The sequence below is a fragment of the Hippoglossus stenolepis genome, chromosome 14 (genome assembly GCF_022539355.2).
Source record: "Hippoglossus stenolepis isolate QCI-W04-F060 chromosome 14, HSTE1.2, whole genome shotgun sequence".
Lineage (NCBI taxonomy): Eukaryota > Metazoa > Chordata > Actinopteri > Pleuronectiformes > Pleuronectidae > Hippoglossus > Hippoglossus stenolepis.
Window position 1 is genome coordinate 21,923,298 of NC_061496.1, and position 21,679 is coordinate 21,944,976.

The 21,679-nt window shown below is 42.6% G+C and overlaps 4 protein-coding genes across 6 annotated transcripts; 2 read left to right on the forward strand and 2 right to left on the reverse strand.

Annotated features, from left to right (window-relative positions):
• Window positions 1-748: 748 nt before the first annotated feature.
• On the forward strand, window positions 749-5,883 carry si:dkey-66a8.7 (PI-PLC X domain-containing protein 1). Of its 2 annotated transcripts, none has more exons than XM_035176373.2 (6): window positions 749-1,002; window positions 1,971-2,107; window positions 3,453-3,613; window positions 3,697-3,852; window positions 3,936-4,119; window positions 4,792-5,883. In XM_035176373.2, the coding sequence occupies exons 2-6, from the start codon at window positions 2,092-2,094 to the stop codon at window positions 5,055-5,057; spliced, it is 783 nt and encodes a 260-aa protein (XP_035032264.2). In that variant the 5' UTR covers window positions 749-1,002; window positions 1,971-2,091; the 3' UTR covers window positions 5,058-5,883. The 2 variants fall into 2 exon arrangements, with proteins under 2 accessions (XP_035032264.2, XP_035032263.2); XM_035176372.2 differs by having other exon boundaries at window positions 752-1,002; window positions 3,485-3,613.
• gtpbp6 (GTP binding protein 6 (putative)) lies at window positions 5,285-9,602 on the reverse strand. The gene is made up of 10 exons (XM_035176371.2): window positions 8,951-9,602; window positions 8,374-8,511; window positions 8,212-8,282; window positions 8,004-8,134; window positions 6,775-6,845; window positions 6,519-6,677; window positions 6,187-6,395; window positions 5,914-6,062; window positions 5,611-5,763; window positions 5,285-5,533 (listed from the first exon to the last, which is right to left on the reverse strand). Exons 1-10 carry the CDS (start codon window positions 9,336-9,338, stop codon window positions 5,407-5,409), a joined length of 1,596 nt encoding a protein of 531 aa, XP_035032262.2. The 5' UTR covers window positions 9,339-9,602; the 3' UTR covers window positions 5,285-5,406.
• Window positions 9,603-10,762: 1,160 nt separating this feature from the next.
• LOC118120668 (ICOS ligand) lies at window positions 10,763-14,876 on the forward strand. Its single transcript, XM_035175818.2, has 5 exons — window positions 10,763-11,263; window positions 11,354-11,677; window positions 11,992-12,276; window positions 13,259-13,435; window positions 14,392-14,876. The coding sequence occupies exons 1-5, from the start codon at window positions 11,200-11,202 to the stop codon at window positions 14,457-14,459; spliced, it is 918 nt and encodes a 305-aa protein (XP_035031709.1). The 5' UTR covers window positions 10,763-11,199; the 3' UTR covers window positions 14,460-14,876.
• nit2 (nitrilase family, member 2) lies at window positions 14,839-21,548 on the reverse strand. 2 transcript variants are annotated; one of them, XM_035176472.2, is made up of 10 exons: window positions 21,438-21,548; window positions 21,186-21,304; window positions 20,194-20,314; window positions 19,177-19,265; window positions 18,963-19,056; window positions 18,797-18,871; window positions 18,635-18,713; window positions 17,658-17,756; window positions 16,463-16,518; window positions 14,839-15,558 (listed from the first exon to the last, which is right to left on the reverse strand). In XM_035176472.2, the coding sequence occupies exons 1-10, from the start codon at window positions 21,463-21,465 to the stop codon at window positions 15,458-15,460; spliced, it is 861 nt and encodes a 286-aa protein (XP_035032363.1). In that variant the 5' UTR covers window positions 21,466-21,548; the 3' UTR covers window positions 14,839-15,457. The 2 variants fall into 2 exon arrangements, with proteins under 2 accessions (XP_035032363.1, XP_035032362.2); XM_035176471.2 differs by having other exon boundaries at window positions 21,186-21,339.
• Window positions 21,549-21,679: the final 131 nt, after the last annotated feature.

Consider the following 21,679-nt stretch of genomic DNA (forward strand, 5'->3'; position numbering starts at 1 on the left):
TTCTGCTTCCTTTTTCATCGTTTTTCTACATCTGGTTGGCTGCTTCTTATTTTGGGTGAAATGGCTCCAGTCTTCCTGTGGAGTTTCTCCTGCCAGCCCCTTAGTTACAAAATTTGGCTCATGATAATGATGATAATGAGCCCATGTGAGGATACAGCAGGAGATCCTCTGCAGGATGCACCATGAGCGAGTGGGTGTGTTCATGACATTTCTAACACGCGACAGATGCAAAACTAAAAAAACAAAACAATAACAAATATATCAGGAGGAAAAAGCGCTGCCATACACGTAGAAGACGCCGACAAAGATGTTTTTTTCTCTCCACATTCGTCACACAGTATTTGCACATTGTCTAAACTGTTGGGTTTCTTGTAAGGGTTCTTAGTAAAGTCTACACTTTACTGTGTAAAGGGCTTTCGACATAATGTATGTTGTGATTTGACGCTATTCAAATACAATTTTATTGAAATTAATTGAACCTCCTAATGAGGCCCCATGCCAGTACATTACTGCAAAAAAAACAAACATAATCTTGTCAATGTCTATCATGTGTTTTTTCTTCTTCTTTTTATCGCGGGGGGGTTTGATGTGTTTATGCCGATGTTTTGCCCATCGCCCCCAAAGTCCTTTGAAACGCCCCTGAGACAGAGCGCACATCTGCCTTGTTTGTACACCCTACTGCTAATAAAGTTGTCTTTTTTTTAAAGCTAAAGAATCAGGAAACGTCTGAATGTCTCCTCCCTCCTCCTCCTGAATGTCTCCTCCCTCCTCCTCCTGCAGCGTGTGGTCGATGGTTGAAGGGAAGGACCAGAGATCACAGGATGTCTGGTCTCAGCAGGTTTCTTAGATCCATCTAACGCAGACCCAGACCTGGTTTTAGTGAGTCTCTGCTGCAGGACTGGGACAGACTGTGGGACATGGACCTCAGCAGCTGCCAGGACTGGATGTCAGCTTTACCAGAGCAGCTGTGGGACATCCCGCTCACAGACCTGGCCATACCTGGTACATGTGACTCTCTCATAATGACTCCTACGCGCATTTAAACACGAGCGTGTGCTTGTTACACTTCTATTCTTGTATTGTGTAATGATTATTTTATCTGTATTCATTTAGGTGATTTTCTGTAGTTGAGCTTTAGACTTCCTGTACTCTAGAGACATAAGGTGCATTATATACATGCACATTCACTACAACATGAGTCAGTCACACACATCGTTCAGTGCAGTGCCAGTTGTAAACCTGTCTGTCGGGAATGTGCTGTTCTCCTGTGTCTGCAGCTATTTCAGAATTATTCCTTCCTTATGTCCTCAGTAGTGAGTCCTCCTCAAACAGTTCTACAATACACTGTCACTTGTTATTGTTTGTGTGCTGGACCTTGTGTGCAGAGCTGTTTATAAACAGTCTTTGGTGCAGAGTGACATTAGAAAACTTTGCGTTCATCCGACCCGGTTTATCTGCAAAGAAGACGTTTTTTTCTCCATAAACTTAAACTGAATTGTGCTGTTAAATATTTCATACACTGCATGTCAGCTATGTCAAAAGTCTGTTAAGCAATTGTGATGACCCCATCCACCCTCACTGGGTGTCCCTGTGCTTCATTCCCCTGAGCCGTAGCTGGAGGTGACGTCAGTTGACACAATCATCAGACTCAAGATCACAGCTTTTCAAAATAAAACAAACAATATATAAAATTGAACAAACCTGTGAGTCTGCTCTATATAAAGTATTGAAGCAGAGTGAAGTTAGAAAACTTTGTATTCATCCTACCTTGTTTATCTGCAATGGAGATTTTATAGTCAATGTTTTTCATAAAATGAAACAGAATTTGTTTTATTATTATTCATGTTCGTGAATTATGTATACATTTAAATTATTTACTCAGTCACATATAAAATTCTTAAAAATAAATTTAATAATCAAAATTTCCAAATAATCTTTGTGGATGTGTTGATTCACACGTGTTGATGCAGGGAGCCACGATGCCATGAGTTACTGCCTGGACATTAACTCCCCCCTGGTCAGGTCTGAGTCGGACTTCTTCAGGGTCCTGGATGGACTTTTCTACTGCTTAACCAGACCTACCATTTTCAAATGGTCGACCACACAGGTATGTTTGGTGTTAGGAGTCTCAAAGTACAGCTGTTGCAGAATCCTAATTCCGCCATGACAGAAAAAGTAAAACAGATCAGTATAATCTTTATAGAGGGAAAAGATGTTTCTCTTCTTATAACATGATATTTTCATGATTTCGCGAAATACAAATTTATCTGGATATAGGAATTATGACATTATAAGGTGAAATGTTTATGTTATAATGTCATATGTTTATATTTTGTAATAAGGTGAAAATATCTTGTTAATATAATAAGCTTTTCATACTGATCCTTTTTTCTTTGTCTTGGGTGTTAGCATAATATATCTCAGACAACCTGATAAGTAACATACATGTAATATGTCTAATATGTAAAATGTCAAAGTGGTGTGAGGACAACTATGGGACTAAGATTTTATGGCTGCATTATCGTTTTGTTCTTGTTGCTACTTAGAAAAGTCTAAATGTTTGCAGGGAAAAGAGGGCTGCTCTGAAACTGGAGCCCTGTCAGCTGAACAGGCCTATCTATAGATACATAGAGTTTGGTGACCTCATGTAATCCCCAGTATTGCTCTAAACAACAAGTCTAATCAGACAGAAAACACATATGATAGCATGTGGGGCGGGTAAAGCTCAAGATTTTTATCCTCAGTTCAACCAGGTGACTCACTCCTCATATCTTTCAAAGATGATAAAGTCGTTAGTTAGCCAGAAAACTAAAAACAACCTAACTGGATTAACTATTAGTATATCTCTAGAGCTTCACACAGGCATTGACAGATTTCTGTGGCCACGTGGGAGAAAACATTTATTTTGTTGTGTTTCTGTCAAGCAAAGTCCAATTTTTAATCTTAATTTTGCTCAGCTGGGTGGTTCCTGGCTTGAATCCTGGTGGGGTAGGGTCTCCCTGTGTGAAGTTTGCATGTTACCGCCATGTTTGCGTGGGTTTTCTCAGGAAACTCCAAATTCCTTTAACAGTGCAAAGACATGCAGATCAGAGTTGCTCTACGATCACAATCTAGTCTCTAAAAATTCTGAGACTAGAGTCTAAGGAACTGCAGAGTTGGATGATCATTTTCTGTCAGTTTATTACTGAAAGTTATCACATTCATATGACACACAGTCATTTGATCCAAATTTCATTTCATTCCATGTCAGTGTAATCATTTTAGATTTTAGCAGCTTTAAGTGATAATGATTGGAGAACTGTTTCATTTCACCCTAACCCACTGTGATTTGTGAATGTGGGTTAAATGACTTCCCCAAGGGGAACTCACATGTACTAGAAGCAACATTTGTCTGTGGTATTTAATACAATTGAGGTCAATTACTTTAAATCCACATATCTTATTCTCTGCAGTGCTCAGTGAACTGAGTTACTCTTCTTTTCAGGATAAAAGCATCGAGGAGCAGCTTTCGATGGGGATTCGTTTCTTTGATCTCCGCATTGCACACAAACAAAATGACTCATCCAGCGACCTGTATTTCACTCACGTCATTTACACTCATCTAACAGTTTTGGTAAGTTTAGTAAAGAAAATAATAGAAATGTTTTAGTTTAGGGATTTTATTGAATATTTACAGTACATGTCCTTCCTTTACAGGAAACACTGCTGTCTGTTGCCATTTGGCTGAAGTCTCATCCTAAAGAGGTTGTTATCCTCGATTGCAGCCATTTTGAGGGAATGGACGACAGATGTCATGAATTGTTCATTTTTTCCCTGAAGAGGCTGTTTGGCTCAAAACTCTGTCCCCGGACGGTTCGTTTTCTTTCTCCTTGCACAGTTGTTGTACGGTTTTAAAACTACACTGTGCCCTAACACATCAAACCTGCGTCCCACAGGAATCTGTCCTTACCCTGCGGAGCCTGTGGGCATCTGGTTACCAGGTCATCCTGACCTATGACTCCCAGAGTGCGTTGAGACATCAGGAGCTCTGGCCTGACATCCCCTACTACTGGGCCAACCAGCGCACGGCACAAGGACTGATCAGTTACCTGGACAGGAACAAAGATAGGGGGCGTCCAGGTGAGTTTAACTTAAGCTGTTTTCAGACAAGAACTCCGGAGGATGTCCGCACGATTGAGTCTGGACTTTCTCCAGAGTTTGTCTTTCACATATGAACAATGCCGCAGGAGATTCTGTGCTCATTTGCATTCACAACAACATCAGATTGTTGAAGCGAGGGGTGGTGCAGCAGGCAGAGGCAGGACGTAACACATTAATGCTGCTGCGGAGATCAGGTGTTTTTGTTTACAGCACATCAACACTGCGTCGGCCCTTATCACCAAAAGCTCTCTTAACATCTTCCTCTGTGTTTTCTATGTGTAATGCTCAGCTTTTTCCTCCTGAGATATTTGTTACTTTTTGCTTTTTTTTTTAGTCTGTTGTGTGTTAGAAATGTCATCAATACACACATGCGGTAAAATCCTGCAGAGGATCTCCTGCTGTGTTCTCACATGGGCTCTTTTGGACATTCTGAAGCTTATTCACTAGGGGGCTGGCAGGAGAAACTCGGAGAAAGTCACTAAGACATATGCCTTCTCACATACAGACCTGCCAGAGAATTTCTGGAGATTTTTCGGAGTTCAGTGCATGTCTGAAATCAGCTTTACTTTCAAAGTATACCGTGTGAGACATTTTTAGCCTTTTCAGTGGCTATTCTGGATGTGTTTTTTCACAAATACCCTTTTTCCTCAGACGGCTTCTTTGTCTCTGGCCTGAACCTGACGGCTGATAAGGGTTACATCCTCACACATCCAAAGGAATCGCTGCGTGTGCTGACTTTCAGTAACTGGGAGTGTTTGAAGAAATGGCTGGAGGAGCAGGTCCCTGGCTCGCAGTCCAAGAGCCTGAACATCATCGCAGGAGACTTTGTGGGGACACTTCCACTCTGCTCTCTGGTCATTGCACTCAACCAAAAACTTGTACGGAAGAATTCTAGTTCGATAAAGAAAACAATATAAGATGTGATTTGATTCCACTACAGCTCACAACCCTATTTTTCCTTCTCTATATCTCTCTCAATGTATATGCACTTTTGTCCACATTTAGAATTTGAACTGGAAGGAATATATATTTTATGCAGTTTCTGAATTTCTTCATTAATTGAAGGTGTTTTTTAAAATCCCAACTCATTCTGTAACGTGCAATTTATATGTATGTGTTTACAAGAATGCACATCATTCTTTTACAAAATGTATTATTTTCATTTATTTTAATACGCTGTACAATACATTCTTTTAAAAAAAAAAGACATTTGTGGTGTAGTTTCTTTTTGACCCACATGGAACCGTACTTCTGTCCCGTACTTTGCTATCTGCCCGTGAACAGTTTCTTGTAGCGTCCGTAAGCTGCGGTGCTGATGAGAACCTGGACGACAGCCGAGCCGTCGTCCGCGTTCACCTGCACGTCCTGAACGACTGCCTCTTTGTAAAGCCAGCTGTGGATGAAGATGCACATTTACTTACGGATGATTTGTTATTTTAAACATTAAAAAGTAAGAAAACCAGCTCACACCTTAATTGAGAAGTGCTGAGGTTGACTTTCAGATCCAAAATGTGTTTCCCAGTCGAGTTTACGATCTCTTCTTCCACTACCTCCTTCAGCTCGTCTAGGCCTCGCCCTTGCAGGGCAGATATGGGCAGTGCGTCAGGCTCTGCACACTGATAGCTAGGAATGATAAGATTATAAAAGAGATGAGTTTTTCTTCCTTTTGACAAATGTAACCCATCATATCACTTACATCCTTGATCTTATTGTGAAAGTCTTCAAAATAAATGTTGAAAAACTTGTAGGTGCAACAGGATTTTTTGCTATTACTTGTGTACGAGGTCAGTTTTATTGTGGACTTCTATCATGGAGCTCGTCAGCCTGTCTGGGACCTTGAGGTTCTTGAGGACATTCAGTACGTTCACCTTCTGATTCACCGCCTCCGGATGACTTATGTCTCTGACGTGAATCAATAGATCCTGGAAGTGTGAGCGAAACAAGGATAGAGTTTACACATTCGACTATGAGAGGTTATTTTTTACTTTAAATGTTCTGTGAACAAAAGAATCTCATCACACATCGATGTGAGCCTCAGGCACATACAGAGTGTTTGATATCGTCCAGGGTGGCAGAGAAGGAGTCGATGAGCTGGTGGGGCAGCTGGGACAGGAAGCCGATGGTGTCCACGTACAGAACTGTCATGCGGCTGGGGAGCTGGCCGGCATGGACGGTGACATCCAGGGTGGCGAAGAGTTGGTTTCTGGGCTGGAGAGCGTTGTCCCCAGTCAGAGCTTTGATCAGAGTGGTTTTCCCTGAGCAGACAACAGGAGAGAAATATCTACAGCAATGGTACATTGTCTAGCTTGACCTGGTGTGTGTGTGTGTGTGTGTATATGTGTGAGTGTGTGTGAGTGTGTGTGTGTTTCCAGTCTCACCACAGTTTGTGTATCCCAACACAGAGACGATGGGGAACTCGTTACGTTTGCGCTGAGAACGCAGCAGGTGCCTCTTCCTGCGCAGTTTTTCCAGCGCTGAGCGAATCTTTAACTCGCGCTCCTTCAGCAGCCGCTGCTGGACCTCAAACAGTGTCTCACCTGTAAGGACCAAATACCAAGCTGAGTGTTGTTCTACCCAGGCAGCTCAACTACTGTTCATGCAGGCAGACACTCAGGTGCGGCGATGGCACAGTACCTGAACCGCCGATGTATCTTGATCCTCCACCTTGCTGATCCATGTTTCCCATTTCATTCTTCAAACGAGATCTGCCAGTGATATAAAGAGTGTTCGAACAGTAAAGACGACATCTGAGGACACAACACACACCCTCGACACCTTCTGCTACAACCACACCCCCTCCACACACAGATATACTGTAACGTATAAAAGGGCCACAACTAGTTTTTCTATTTACCTCCATCCATCTACTGAACATCCATCCCCACGTCCTCCCTTCAATATGCTGAGGCTGGATTGTGTTGACTGTTCTCAAGTTTTGTATTTTCATTATTTGTCTAAATTGTACAAATTAAGTTCCTGAAGCTAAATAAAGTAATTAGTTTTAATGCTGACACAGCAGTTGCACTATAGTTTTCCTTTTTCTTTATTATTCTACAATCACACATTTTCACATGATTCAGGAAATGCATTTTTTTATATAAGTTTCGGTCACAAAGTTGTAAACAACTTCAACTGATTTCAACCATCAAACATTTCTGCTGGTTTCGGACTATTGTGGAAATTTTGTTTATGGTTTGGTTCTTATTTTGTTATTTAGTATTTCACTTATTATGCGTTGTCTTATTTTGGGTCTCCGTAACCCAGGATGACAGTACATAGAGTAAAGTCAGAGGAAGATTAACCAAATCCTCCAGATAATACTATTATAACCCTGAGTCCCCTTTTCTTTATTGCAGTGTGTGTTGGGTTAGAAAGCCAGACAGATAACAAGTGGAGGAAGGAACATGATATCTCTGTGAGAGGACACTCTCTGAATCTCTGAAGAGACAGAGAAGACACAACAATGGTCTTGTTAGATGTGATTGGAATATATTTGTCCAATAGAGAAGCTCCAGATGAATAATAATGGTTCGTGGCCACTGTGACATCATAATCTTCCTCAAATTTGGTGATGACAATACAACTGTTAACTTGTTTACTTTCTGTGAGGCTCATCAGCCTGGTCTCCCTGACCTCCCTGCATTTTTGGATCTTATAATGATTGTTCATGGGAGGCTCCTAGAGTGGTGACATCACACACGGAGCTAATGACATCATCACATGCCTTCGATGTTGGCAGTGTGGCATCATCACATTGTGCATTTTCAGACTGATGCACCAACTCAGCATTCACACCACATTTTCTTCAAGAAATGTTTTATCTAGTATTGAATTCAATTTTGTATAAACGAGAAAAAGGTTACCGTAACAATGGAATCTCGGCCAGAGAGATCTGTAACTTGGCCTCTTTGGTTCTGGCGTTGCAGCGGAAGATGTGAAGGACCACTGAGTATCTGTCGAAGACTTTAACTCCCCACGCTTCCTCAAACTCCCTCTGTGTGGAGGAGAAAACCAGCATGAGTACACAAAACCTTTGTGTCTGCAGCCAGGAGGATTTCCAAACATGCTCACCTCAGACAACGGAGACAGACGCTCAACATTCACAAACACAGCGGTGATTCCTGCGGTTTGTCGGATTTTCTCTGAAGGGGGTGAAAGCACAGAAGAGTTCGATGAAGTCACAGTAGTTGGATCAGTGCATAGATCCACAGCTGGACACTGAGTGGATGATACCTGTGAGGGACTGGAAGTTGCCTTTGCCAAAGATCCTCTTCTTCTCTGGTGTCTTGGTGGAGAGGATGAGCTTGTCCACCACTCTCCAGCTGTCTAAAGTGTTGACGAGCCCCACGGCCTCGGCCATCATCAGCTCGGCTGCAGAGGAAAAGCCGATCACAGAGATGAATAGTCAACTTAAATATATGGACTAAATACATTATATACTATTAATATTACAACGTTATATCCCTGTTCATCCACTTCACCAGTGCAAGTGCCAGAGCATGCAAATGGACGAGGTTGTAGCCCGGAACGTGGAACACCAACCACAGTGTCATCTGGAGCATGTGGAGGTGATACTGTTCTGCAGGTTGGCATGACTCTAGTGCATGCTGAGATGACTGTGTTGTACTAGAAGTAGTTTCAGTATATATATATATATATATTTTAATACTCTGTAAATGGTACAAAATGCTTTGTAGTGTTGTAAAAATGTAAAAAGTTGAGTATTTACAGCTCCTTAGAGGTTCAGAACTTCACATTGCAGTGAAAAAGAGGGTTCATCCACTCTCACACATCTATACACACTTGTTACCTGTGGTCAGATGCTGCTTCCTGCTGCCCCACTTCACATCAGGCTGAACGATGAAGACCCTGTGTTGTCCCCCTGTGGTGCCTTCAGGGCCCTGCTGCTGGAACAGCTCCTCCACCTCACTGTCCTCGATGAAATCTCCATCGTCCTCCTCCTCCTCCGTGAAGCCTGTGTGCTGTCCATCCTCTCTCTTCAACCTGCGGGCACAGAGTGAGACAGCTCTGGCCTGCAGGGTGGGCGCAGCTCTCGGCCACCGTAGTCTGCAGGTGTTGCCGGTGTGTGCATGTTGAGGTGTGGGGAGCAGAGAGCAGGCTGCTGCTGCTGCTGCTGCTCTCTGACAGCGCAGTGTGCAGGGTCCGAACCCTGAACAGATCCTGCTCAGTGCTGCCATCAGCAGTTCAATCTCACTCTCACCTCTGAGCTAAATACACTGATCATGGCAGGTCACCCTTCTGTTGACGTTTCCTTCTTCTTCTTCGATTTGCATGCTGGCAGTAGCGTGGAGAGCTCACACTGCCCCCTCCTGTCGCAGGAGGTTTTAGACGCACTATTAAGTATTTTTCCACTTCACACCGCACACACACTTAAAGCTACGTGTTAGCTGCATGATGCTAATATATAGCATGTTATGTTCCAGCCCATGTGAGCTTACAGAGATATTTAGCCCTGGTTCATGACTTGTAGGCAGCTCTTGTTGTCAGGCTGCGCTTTAAACCTACACTGGCCAAGCTGCTGGTGCTTGGGTGTGTGGATGTGATTGTGTTCATGCTTTTAGTTCTGGTTGTGAGTTTGTGTTTGGTTCGCAAATCCAACTGGAGGAAGCATTCGTCGCAGTTTGGGAGGGGGAGGTTGCCTGACAGTCTTAACTGAGGGAGATAGAGTATTGGCTTACTTCTTTTTTACGTCATTTCCTGTGTTTCTATATTAATTTAAAGAAGATATCAAGACTCAAAAGCTTTTAGACACTAAAACAGCAACAACACTGTCCAAATTTACAGTAAACTTTTTAATAAACAAGAAGGAACTGTTTTCTTTTCTTTATACCTATGTTATTTTATATAATGTATAATGATGTAGGATACAATGTATACATTTACTGTTTCATTTTTTCAAAGTAATTGTACATGTATTTTTATTCAACTGTTATGTTTTAGCCTATTATTCTGTGTCAAGCACATATCTGCAAAGTTTGCATATAAACCAGTTTGTGGTCAAAACACAAAGTATTACATAAAAACATAAATGTCTATGGTTTTACTCATATAGTGCGAGCTTCACAGGTACAGCACAGAGCACATTGTCTGAGCTCCTGGTGGACCACAGGGTTAAATTTGGTTAAAATTTCTTTTAACCAAATTTATTAAAATCATTAATAACATTTATTACATATAAGGAAAAACAAACAGTACAGAAGAGAGAAAACAAAAATAATTAATTTCACTTAATTGGGTAGACTTTGGGCCCTGACTTGAAGGACATATATTTAAATTTGATCCAAAATTATTTTTAAGGCAATGATTTAAAAAAAAAGTTTTATCTTTTCTAGTGACACTTTTTTTATTCCTAGTGACACATTAGCAACATTAGCTATAGTTTCTGATAAACAAACAAACTGCTGTCTCCTTTTTTGTCTGGAAATTAGACAACTTCAGTAGCTTTATCCTAAATTAAATCAAAATTTTACCATGACTTTAAACATTAATTTTACTACTATATAGGTTTGGGTGAGGGACTAAATCACATTGGTGTATGTTGTTAAATGAGTTTAACATATACAGGCCTGTCTGTCTCACACATTGTTTGAAGCTGTGTCATATCAAACTGTCGTCATCAGATGTGGGCTGTGGGTGTGTATGAGTTTGTGTGTGTTTGTGTGTGTGTGGGACATAGAGACTAAAAAGAAGTCAAACAGGTCGGACTGATCTCCAAACAATGGCTGCCAGCAGGACCTGTGCCTCTGGAAACTTTGTAGGCTGGGGAGTTTAAGTCTTTTCATTTGGCCTGGGAATCTTTTCGGTTTTAAAAACCCCCGGTGACGGTGCCACAGGTCGTTTAAACTACAGGAGAGAGTGAGGAAGAGAGAGGGAATCCAGGTATGGCTCGGCAAGCCACGACACGACCCACAGTGAATTCCTTCAGCGTGTGAGATGAGGTGAATGAGCGGGGGATAGTTTCACAATTTAAGAACAGATGTGTTTCTGTTCCGTGAATTAAGAGGCTAACCGATACTTGAGGTGTTTTTGTGTCTTGCGATGCCGGTGGCACTGTGTCGTCCAGGACTGCTGCTCAGCTTCATCACTGTCTGCTCCTGTCTGGGTGAGATCACTGTGTGGTGCTGCACGTCAAGACATTGAATGGAGACCTGTCCCTGAAACTCACTGTGCTGCTCCACTCCTCTGTCCACAGACCCAGACTGTGTCCTCGGCACAGTCGGCCGGCCGGTGTCACTGCCCTGCCTGTACCCTAACATATCCACCTCTGTGAATGTGTCCATCGAGTGGAGGAGAGGGGAGGAGGTGGTGCTCAGATCAGACTGGGGAGAGGACGGACAGTGGGACAGACGGAGTAGTGACAGCGCTGCGATCTCTGCTGACGCTGCCCTGACCGGAAACTTGTCCCTGCTGCTGCCATCAGTGGATCCCAAAGAGGACAACACCTACTTTAGTCTGTTCATCGTCTCAGAGGGGAAACAGAGTGCAGCCGTGTGCACTGTGTGTCTCACAACAGCAGGTCAGTGATGGATGGATGGATGGATGGATGGATAGACAGATAGACAGACAGACAGACAGACAGATGCTACAACTTTATAGGACTTTTTTTTTTTTTTTAACTAAAATCAAAACTAAACATATTGTGCATAAGTTAAAGTGTGTTTCGAGGGAGACGGTGCAATTAGTCAACAGATTTACAGTTGTGATACCAGACAAATATTAAACTTAAGTGATTAAGAAACATACTTCAGACCAAACGTGTGCATGAACAGACAGGAAGATATCTGAGGGCTGTTGATAGAAAGTAACTCAGTGTCTGACGGCTGTTTGCAGCCAGTTTCAGTCCCCCACTGCTGGAGAGGGAGGAGGCCGAGCAGGGAGAGGAGATAACCTTCCGGTGTCACTCCACTGGTGGTTTCCCCGAACCTGCCGTCTACTGGCTCATCAACGACACAGAGAAGCCCCCTGAAGGGTCAGTGAGGACCTGGACCACAGCACTCCCTGACTCCAATCTCTACAACATCACCAGCCACCTGACGGTCAACATTTCCAAGGACTCCAGGGTGTCGTGCATGATAGAGAACCAGTCCATGAACCAGAACTTGACCTCCACCAGCTGTGAGTTACTAATCAATCGATCAGTCAAATTTTATTTGCATAGTGCATATTCACCAATCACAATTTGCCTCATAGGGCTTGACAAGGTGAGACATCCTCTGTCGTTAACCTTCTTTGAACATATAAATCTTAGTCACATATGAGGGGTCTGTCTCCCAGGACGAACTAAAGAGACATAGATGCTGTGTGTGACAGAGCATATAAAAAATAACAATATTTACAACATTCATTGGAAAAGACCAACATAAATGGAGAGGTGTATCAATGTTTAAAGTATTTATACAGAAGAAAACATCTGACAGAGATGAAGGGCGTAGTAATGATAGAGGTGTATGGCCAGTAATGGTAGAATATGTGAGTAGGTATATTGTTTATCCGATCCAAGACCATGATCCACGATGTGTTCACAGCTACAATCCTTGATCTGCAATGGTAAAGCACAAGGACTCTGGGCAAGGGAACAAGTCAGTAACATGTGTTGACATTAATGAGAGGAAGAGGAAGAGGAGGAAAGAGAAGCTACGTGTGTCATGTGTCCCCCAACAATCAACATTTGCTGCTTGTGTGTTGCTTCTTGCGAAGTTCAACTTCGGTGAACTTTGACCTGCATATGCTTCGCATTCATGTATGTGTGACTGTAGCCCGACTAGGAGCTGGTCCAAGCGAACCTGAACCAGCTCTAACTATAAGCTTGATCAAAAACAAAGGTTTTTTGAGCAGACTCTTAAACGTAGAGAGGGCGTCGGCTTCCAGAACTGAAACTGGGAGATGATTCACCGGGAGAGGAGCTTGATAGCTGAAAGCTCTGGCTCCTACTCTACTTATGGAGACTTAAGGGATGACAAGTAAGCCTGAATTCTGGGAGTGAAGTGTTCTAGTGTGGTGAAATGCTACTATGAGCTGATAACTCAACAGTGAGGCCACTAACACTGCAGTAAGCATCTCCTCGTTTCCTCTTCTCTGTGGTTCTCGTGGTGATCAGATGGCGTGGAGAGGGGCCCGCTGAACCAGCGAGCGTCAGAGGCCATGTGGATCTTCAGCACTGCTCTCTGTGTGGTGGTTGGGATCATGGTGATAGTGGGAGTGGTCTATCAGATCCACCTGGACAGGATAAGCAAGCGGAAGAAGAAGACGTACCGTCAACATCAGCAAGGCAGAGGTAGGTATCATCTGCTGGTGACGGGTTGTTGCTGGATCTTCTCATTTAAAATGTGGTTTCACAAGTGGACTCATGGGGATATGAGCGAGCTCTACTGAGTGAAGTAGTTTCTAATGAGTTTACAGCACAGATTAGCTGACAGAGTTAAAACGGCTGCTGGGTTGAAACCTACATACTTCATTAACAGAGTATATGTGTGCAACAATATCTTGGTTGTGTTTTGTGTAAACATCCTTGATACATTACCTGCAGTGCACCAATAGAAACAGGATACAGTGACACTATGGTCCTCACTCATCAAAGACCTTTCACTTTGCCATTAGGAGAATCTTGCCTATTTGTCACATTTTTATCTCCTCAGATTATTTTATGATTTATTTGGATAAACTGGAGAACGTTTGGGGAAACTTTGAGAGGATATGATTTACCTGAGCGAACATGACATGCGAAAAGAAGCAAAGAGAGATTTACAGGGTGGCAAGCCTGACTTGACACGGATGACTGCTTGTAGTAAAAATGAAGATATGTACATTTGTGACGCCTCCACCACTCGATTATGTGAGTTAAAGGCAAAGATAGATTTACTTTTTCAAAGACAGGGAGATGAAAGTTTCCCTTTCCTCACAGGGAACAATAGAGAGAAAAGTTAGAAAAGTATAAACACATAATTTTGCGTAACTTCAGAATCTAGCAAACCTTCATTATAAATATTAGTATTTCCCATCCTTCCCAAAGAGCGGCTATTAGAAGAGAAAGTAGTTTGGGTCTTATATTTAAACTCTCTCCTGGTTGATCGTGAGCACAGTTTCTGTTTTGGAGACTTTTCTTGGTGAGGAAAATGGCACTTAATACTTAACTGTATAACTATATTCATTCACAGAGGTGGAACATGAACTCCAGTGTACTGTGCTTTTTGTGATTACTAAAAAAACTGAATTAATGTTTGTTGTCTCCAGACAGACATCACCAGAACAGGGAGGAGACAGAGGTCATGAAGCCAGCGTCCAAAGAGACTGATGTTTAAAATCCTCCTAAAGTGCCCCAGCTGGAGGGCAACAGAGCACTGATTTGTACACATTTGTTGTCTGTCTCTGTGTGTGTGTGTGTGTGTGTGTGTGTGTATTTGTTAACTCCTTAGGACCTTTTCCAGCATTAACACTGGACCAGTAGACCTCATGTCCTTATGAGGCAAAACAGTAGTTCTTAGCTTTTGGTTAAAGTTAGGGGATGAGATGTGAAAGCCGAAGCAAAGTCTAGTTGCACAAACCTGTGTGTGTGTGTGTTTAAACAGATCATGTAGATATTAGTAAAGCTACTCAGCTCATCTCACCTCTTTACTATCTGTAACCCGGTTTCATGTTTGCTGGACTCGACCTTTACTCTTTTCTCACGGGGAGAAGTTGTTGTTTTTCAAGATTTATTAAAGATTCACAATCTCAAACCTGGTGCTCTTAAATTCCACCTCACAGATGTATTCATGTTTTTTCATCATGACAGAAAATGACATTTCAGATCTCTAAAGATCACCAAAAATGGTTCACGAGTTGAAACTGATGAAAGATGAAAGAAAAAAGACTAAAATAATAGGATTAATATAATTCCAGTGAGATACATTGATATTAAAATGGCTGCAATCTATCAAGAATTTTACTGACTAAATTTCTTCCCTGAAATAAAAAACGCCAATGGTACCATTACAAATAATCTGAGGCAGATGAAACAAGGTTTTCACATTAGATCATCTGTAACCAGAAATTATATATGACCTAACTGCTCACCAAAACTTTCATAAACTTCCTGTTGATCGACTTATTTCAGTTGACATTACAAAAAATGTAATCACAGGTCCATCTATAAGAGGTCGGCAGGATTACTGTGCTGAAATCATTGGGAATCAATCAATCGGTTGTCGTCCCAGCTGCATTTCCTGAGTAACTGGAGGAAGACGACGGGCCGCAGCAGAAGTCCGATGCACGGTTTGCATTCGCTGTCTTCAGACCTGATTTCTTGAGGTCGCTGCGTTCAGCTCGATCCCTCCTGCACAGACGACACTGTGTAGAGGTCACTGCGACGCTGAGCCGTGATCGGGATCTGCTGCCGGATGTCGGCCAAATACTGCAGGTCTGGGGACAGGTGACACAAGTTTAATGGAGACTCGCAACGTAAAGAGAAGTGGAAACAACAGTGTGATCTAATACATCTGCTCTGCATGTACTACTTTTGTGCAGCAGAAGTCTGCAGCTGTGTCATCAGGCTGTTTGTCTCTGTCTGTTATATAGCAGGATTACGCAAAACCTACCCAACAGATTTAGCACAAAACCTGTTGGAAGGATGTGTTATGGGTCAGGAAAGAACCCATTACATTTTGCTGCCGATCTGGAACAGGGGTCTGATGTAGTAATTTATTCCACTTTTCTTTTGCAACATTTTCCTAATTAATAAAAGTAATTCATGGATCAGACAGCTATTCATAAGTGTGTGAAATTGGGTGCAGATCCAAATAAAAATCTGGATCTACTGAATTTAAATGTGAGGGAACTGCTGGGCCTTGGCGGAGGCATGTGCTCTCTGAGTGACCCTAGCATCAGCTTCTGGTTACACATACGCAAACGTATCCAAGGTGAACCTTCGCCTCCGCTTCACTTCCAATCTGTGCAAGCGAGGAGGCGAACGCAGAGTTCAACTGTGCTGAACTTTGACCAGCGATATTCACTTTGAATGTGATATGTGTGACCAGGCACTTACTCTCACAGTCTGATCAAAGATGTTTCACACACAATGCATGACACGACCAGATAGATGATGGGACACCCTGAGTCTGTCAGAGGTACTGTGCCAACACCGCAACAAAGTGGTGAGATGCTTCCCTGCCTTATCGTTAAGATATTATTATCATCATCATCATCATCATCAACATCATCATCGGTGCCATTGTGCAGCTCGTAAACAAAAGACGTCGTCAGACTGTAGCGACTGTGAGTTTGATTGTTTAGTCTGCATTTGTAATTCTACTGCTCTTCCACTCACCGATATCAGCATAAATCACACCCTCCTCGGCTCCGGCCTTAGATATAACTTCTCCCCTGCAATGACAGGTTGAAAAAAAAATAATCACAACGCTGCAACATCTCAAAATATCCACAGTCAGGTAGGATGTAGTGGGTTATTATGGGAGGAGAGACATGACTGTGGAGGTGGAAAGTCATAGTAAAATACATTTACTACTGTGTTTAAGTACCATTTGAGGTTCATGAGTATTTACACTTGATGCCAGTTTACTTCAGTGCATTTTAAAAGGGAAATGTTGTAGCTTTTACTCCGCTCTAAGTACTTCACAGGTAGACATTCTCCAGGGGGGCTGTATGTGAGAAAGCAAACGTCAGAGTGAGAGCTTTCTCCTGCCAGCCCCCCCCAAGTAAAAACTCTGGATAATGTCCAATGAGCCGATGTGAGAACACAGCAGGAGATACAGCAGGAGATCCTCCAGGGGATTCACAGAGTGCATGTTGATGAAGTTTCTGTCACAAACGTAAAAGACACTGACGGAGATGTAAGGAGAGCGTTTAGTGACAAAAGCCGGCACTGGTGTCGATGTACCGTAAACGAAACATTACACCCTGCCTCCGCCTGCGGCACCACCCCTCACCTGAATGCTCCTCCAGTGGCTTCTACATGTGTTGCACAACCTTTTCATCCTGATATTTGCATTCCTATTACTTTTTTTTCAGTTTTGCGTCAGTCGAGTGTGGGTGGACTCATTTGGCTCATTTAGACATTATCCAGAGTTAGACTAGGGGGCAGGCCGGACAAACTCCGGACAAATTCTGGCGCCTCTCACATTTGCAATCTCTCCTGCGGCCCCTCTGGAGAATATCTACAGATTAAGTTCAGTGCATGTCTGAAAGCAGCTTTGGATTTTCACAAACACTGTTAAATTACATCAGTAAAACTGGCTCCAGGTCAGACAGATATAAAATTTAAATGTTACTGACAAATTCATACATTCTCAGAAATAATGGAGTAATATTTTACGTTTTAAATTACAGTTTTTCTGAATGATGAATACTGATACTCTCACAGTCACTCCCTCTCTCTCACACACACACACACACACACTTGTCAGTCACAGCTCCCTCACTCCTACTTATTCTACCCCTCTGTACTTTCCTCTCTTACTTATGACGTCACATTACACGACCACACATCTTCCCCTGTGTCTCACCATGGGTTTACAACAGTGCTGTGACCCCAGGCCACGTACGAAGCGGTCTCATCTCTGGCAGGTGACGCTGTGGCCACGTACACTTGGTTATCAACGGCCCTGCATGGAAGACAACAAGGTTACAGCAGTGCCAGTCGTGGTATCATCGACAGATTAGCACACGAGTAAAGGGATATTGACAGCTCATATGATACACAGGTGCAATGCAGGACATTTTTATATTGTGGTAAAGTTCTTTGTTTTTGTAATTTAATTTAAAAAGTGAAAGTTTCATATATTTGAGACATTACACGTAAAGTCAAAATATTCTAGGCCTTTTTAGTTTCTATTCCGATGAGTATGGCTCACAGCTCAGGAAAACAAAAAATACAGTATCCTAAAATATTAGAATATTAAAGATATGATAAGATAAGATAAGATAAATTGAAAAGGGATTTATACGCGTTCTGTGAACTGCCAGCCCTCTCAGCAGTGACCTTCTGTGGCTCGCCCTCCTTGTGGAGCGTGTCGATGATCGTGCACTGAACTACACTGAGAGAAACACTGTATATATACTGTATGAACAGCAATTTACTCAAACTCAAAATGAATTATTTTGCGATACATTTATTTTTCTGAGCTTTAGACTGTAATTAAAAATTATAAAATGTTATATTTAATTTTCCCTTGCCATACAGACGAAAAATATCAAACTTTTTTTTGATATTCAAATTTTCCGAGATGCACCCTTTATTAGAGGATTTTTAAGATTTTGTTGCAGACTTGGATTTTGATTTATTTTGTTGGATTTATTTAACCTCCAGTCATATTTCATGATCGTGGGTGTACTGCCGTTCACATTTTGTTGCCTTAAAATTAAGAGTTAATCTTTTTTGGAAGATACAGGTTTTACAGGAATACATTAGTTTTCAAGAGCAAATATCCAGTGTACTTTCACTGAAAGGGTTTTGGGTGGTGACTGGGAGTGTGAGCCTGACCTCCCCCTCTGCAGGAGCTCCCAGTGCGCTGGACCAGTCGTCATGTTGAAGGCTCCGGGGTAGACAAGCAGCTGACAGCCTGATGACAGCAGGACACACTCACTCAGCTAAATAACACAACACTGAACTCATGACATACGAGCTGCCACTTCAGCCGCTCACCTTTCCTGCTGTAGAGCTGCGCCAGCTCTGCAAACCTGATGTCGTAGCAAATCCCCACGCCAACTTTACAGAACGCTGCAGGGCGTAACACAGAAAAAGCAAACGCATCAAAGTGACGCTCATCCAGCTGCAGGGAACCAAGCCGCAGTCAGCAGACGTCACTCACGCGTTTCAAACATCGACAAACTGTTGCCTGGAGTCAGCGTCTCTGACTCCTGGAAGCGAATCTTTCCCGGAACGTCGATGTCGAAGAGGTGAATCTTGACAGAGAAAAGGTTGAGAGATGAAGATGATATTGTTGATGTCCTGCTATAATCTCACTGAGGTCAAAAAGAAGTTTAACAAATATTTTTAAAATACTGTGTTCAATGCACACACACCTTTCTGTGTTTGAGAATCAGCTCTCCATCAGGCCCGAACACTGTACAGCTGTTATACAACTTCCCTCCATCCTCCTCAGGGATTGAACCTGGTGAACACACACTCACATGGTTCATTCAAGTACATTACGTCACACACTTCCTCCTTCACGATGCCACAATCATGTCACCTGTGTTGATGCTCTGAACTACTTCAGAATTATTCCTTGTCATTAGTGAGTCCTGCTTAAACAGTTCTACAATATACTGTCACTTTTTATTGTTTGTGTGCCGGACGTTGTGTGTAGAGCTTTTTATAAACAGTCCATTGGTGCAGAGTGAAGTTAGAAAACATTGTGTTCATCCTACCTGGTTAATCAGCAGTGAAGTTATTACTGTTTACTTGTGTGGTTCTTGTATAAGTTTGAATGATTTACTCAACTGGTGTTATCTTTTTCATACATTACATATTTCAGAGGTCTGTTAAACAATCGACGCAAACTTCAGACCCAAGTTGACAACTTTTTTAAATAAAAGCTCTGTAATTCAGCTCAATTTAAAGCACGTGTTTTACTTTGAAGACAAAATCCAACTGTTGGTACCATGGGATCAGTACCTGCACAGTTCAATATGGTGAAATAAAAAATCGAAATAATCTAGTTTATCCAAGGACGTAGAAGACGACATGTTTAACTTGGTCCCGCCCCCACTGACTGCGACAAAGCGCCGGTTGCCTGTTCCTTCAAATTCAAATTTTTACGGCAATTTACAATACACATGATAAGTGTGATTATGCGCTCCACATACAGACTGACAGACATTTGTGGAATTGGTAGATAGATGATTTACTTCTTTTTAATCCCAGAAACAAAGCTAGAACACATGCTCACACTATAATACTGTATAATACTGTAAAATTTATATTATGTACGGGAGAAAGGCTTCTTGTTAGAAGTACAAATTCAAAGGCATATTTACATTGACTCCTTAATGGACTGCATGTTTGTTCGGTCAGTACAGTTACATATGGCTCCTTACCTCCCACCAGATACACCTTGTTCTCCTTGGCTGCCTCTGACAGCACCTGGGTGGACTCTCCTGGGATCCTCTCAGCGTACGAAGAGAAGAAGCTGGTTCCATACGGAGAATTGAAGCATTCCTGGTTGTAGACCAATGAGAGAGAGCATCGGTTTTAAAGCAAGAAGTAAGATGTGACTTGAATCCAGGACGCAGACTGTCATGTGGAGTTTGATATTTGATACCACTTGTCTGAAAAGGGGATCAGGGACAAAGAGGGCGTCCTCCAGTGACCAGGAGTGTTCAGTTGGTGCAAGCCACAGACTGAGAAATGCTGGTGGATGTCGGCCAGCAGCTTATAGTCCCATCACACAAATTGTTACCACAACCCTAAGACCAGATCTGATACTCTGGTTCAACACCCTGGGGTATGCTGGCTTCTGAGGAAGAACAACAAGGCTGGGAAGCAATAGTCCGCCCAGAGAAAGTTGGCTGCAGGGTTTTTGTTGCAACATCCGCCATCATGTTGAGATCTGGGAATCCATGGACCAGTCCTGTGCCAGACCATAAAGGAAACATCACAGAGCGCTGCAGCCAATGGCTCTGGATCAGGAGGAAAGATCCCAACTGGGCTCCAAGATGTTAGGGACACACACCCAGGTCTGATCAGGCTGTGGTGGGCCTGACTTAGAAGAGGGTGTCTTGTGATTAAAAAGCTGAAACACCCAATGACGCCAAGGTAAACATCTGAAGATGTGAACCTAACATCTGAGTTTTTTGGTTGATGCTAAGATACCATTGAAATATCTGATTTCTTACTTCTCTTACGTCACCATTTCTTAATGGTGCTCATAAATACATGTGTGGATTCATCATCATATTAATTTTATATTATTATTGCAGAACTACCCTCACATTACTGTTTGATTGTCGCATGGACCGGATGAACACTAACTGTACAGTCAGCTGTGAAGCAGCCTCCTCCTCCTCCTCCTCCTCCTGCTCCTGCTCACCGGCAGCAGCACCACCTGACTGCCCCGACCCGCCGCCTCCTTCACCAGCCTCCGGGCTCTGCTCAGGTTGTCCGCCTTCACACCGCTCACCTGCAGCTGCACCACCGCCAGACGGAACTCTGACAAACACAGAACAACCGGGAGAGAGTCACAGCTACAACACATCAGTCCACCAGCTTTACTCTAGGTTAGTATAACTCTTAGCTTCAGATAAAGTAGAAGACACATCACAGCTCGCAGTAGAGAACTTACTGGACATTGCTCTGGTTAAACCTGACATGTGAGCACAGTAGATCTGCTTGATTCCACAGTTCACTCCTGAAAAACATTCATGAGCAGGAATGACATGTGCTTCCGGGTGGCTCTTTGCTTTTCAAAATAAGATTCTGTAGTAAGTCTACGCCTTCAGGGAGGTGTTGTAAATCAAAAAACAACAGAACAAGGCGGTGAAAATAAACACGTGTAGGTTTTATTTGATTATTTTTCCTATTTCA

Coding starts and splice junctions, on each gene's coding strand:
- gtpbp6 (XM_035176371.2), bottom strand. CDS start 9,338: ATGGCAGCACTGAGCAGGATCTGTTCAGGGTTCGGACCCTGCACACTG. Junction 8,512..8,950: donor GAAGCAGCATCTGACCACAG/GTAACAAGTGTG, acceptor TTTCCTCTGCAG/CCGAGCTGATGATGGCCGAG. Junction 5,534..5,610: donor CTCAGCACTTCTCAATTAAG/GTGTGAGCTGGT, acceptor CTTCATCCACAG/CTGGCTTTACAAAGAGGCAG.
- nit2 (XM_035176471.2), bottom strand. CDS start 21,514: ATGTTTTTCAGGAGTGAACTGTGGAATCAAGCAGATCTACTGTGCTCA. Junction 21,340..21,437: donor TTTAACCAGAGCAATGTCCA/GTAAGTTCTCTA, acceptor GATGTGTTGTAG/CTGTGACTCTCTCCCGGTTG. Junction 18,714..18,796: donor GCAGCTCTACAGCAGGAAAG/GTGAGCGGCTGA, acceptor TGCTGTCATCAG/GCTGTCAGCTGCTTGTCTAC.
- si:dkey-66a8.7 (XM_035176372.2), top strand. CDS start 918: ATGGACCTCAGCAGCTGCCAGGACTGGATGTCAGCTTTACCAGAGCAG. Junction 3,853..3,935: donor CAAAACTCTGTCCCCGGACG/GTTCGTTTTCTT, acceptor TGCGTCCCACAG/GAATCTGTCCTTACCCTGCG. Junction 4,120..4,791: donor CAAAGATAGGGGGCGTCCAG/GTGAGTTTAACT, acceptor CTTTTTCCTCAG/ACGGCTTCTTTGTCTCTGGC.
- LOC118120668 (XM_035175818.2), top strand. CDS start 11,200: ATGCCGGTGGCACTGTGTCGTCCAGGACTGCTGCTCAGCTTCATCACT. Junction 11,264..11,353: donor CACTGTCTGCTCCTGTCTGG/GTGAGATCACTG, acceptor CTCTGTCCACAG/ACCCAGACTGTGTCCTCGGC. Junction 11,678..11,991: donor TGTGTGTCTCACAACAGCAG/GTCAGTGATGGA, acceptor GGCTGTTTGCAG/CCAGTTTCAGTCCCCCACTG.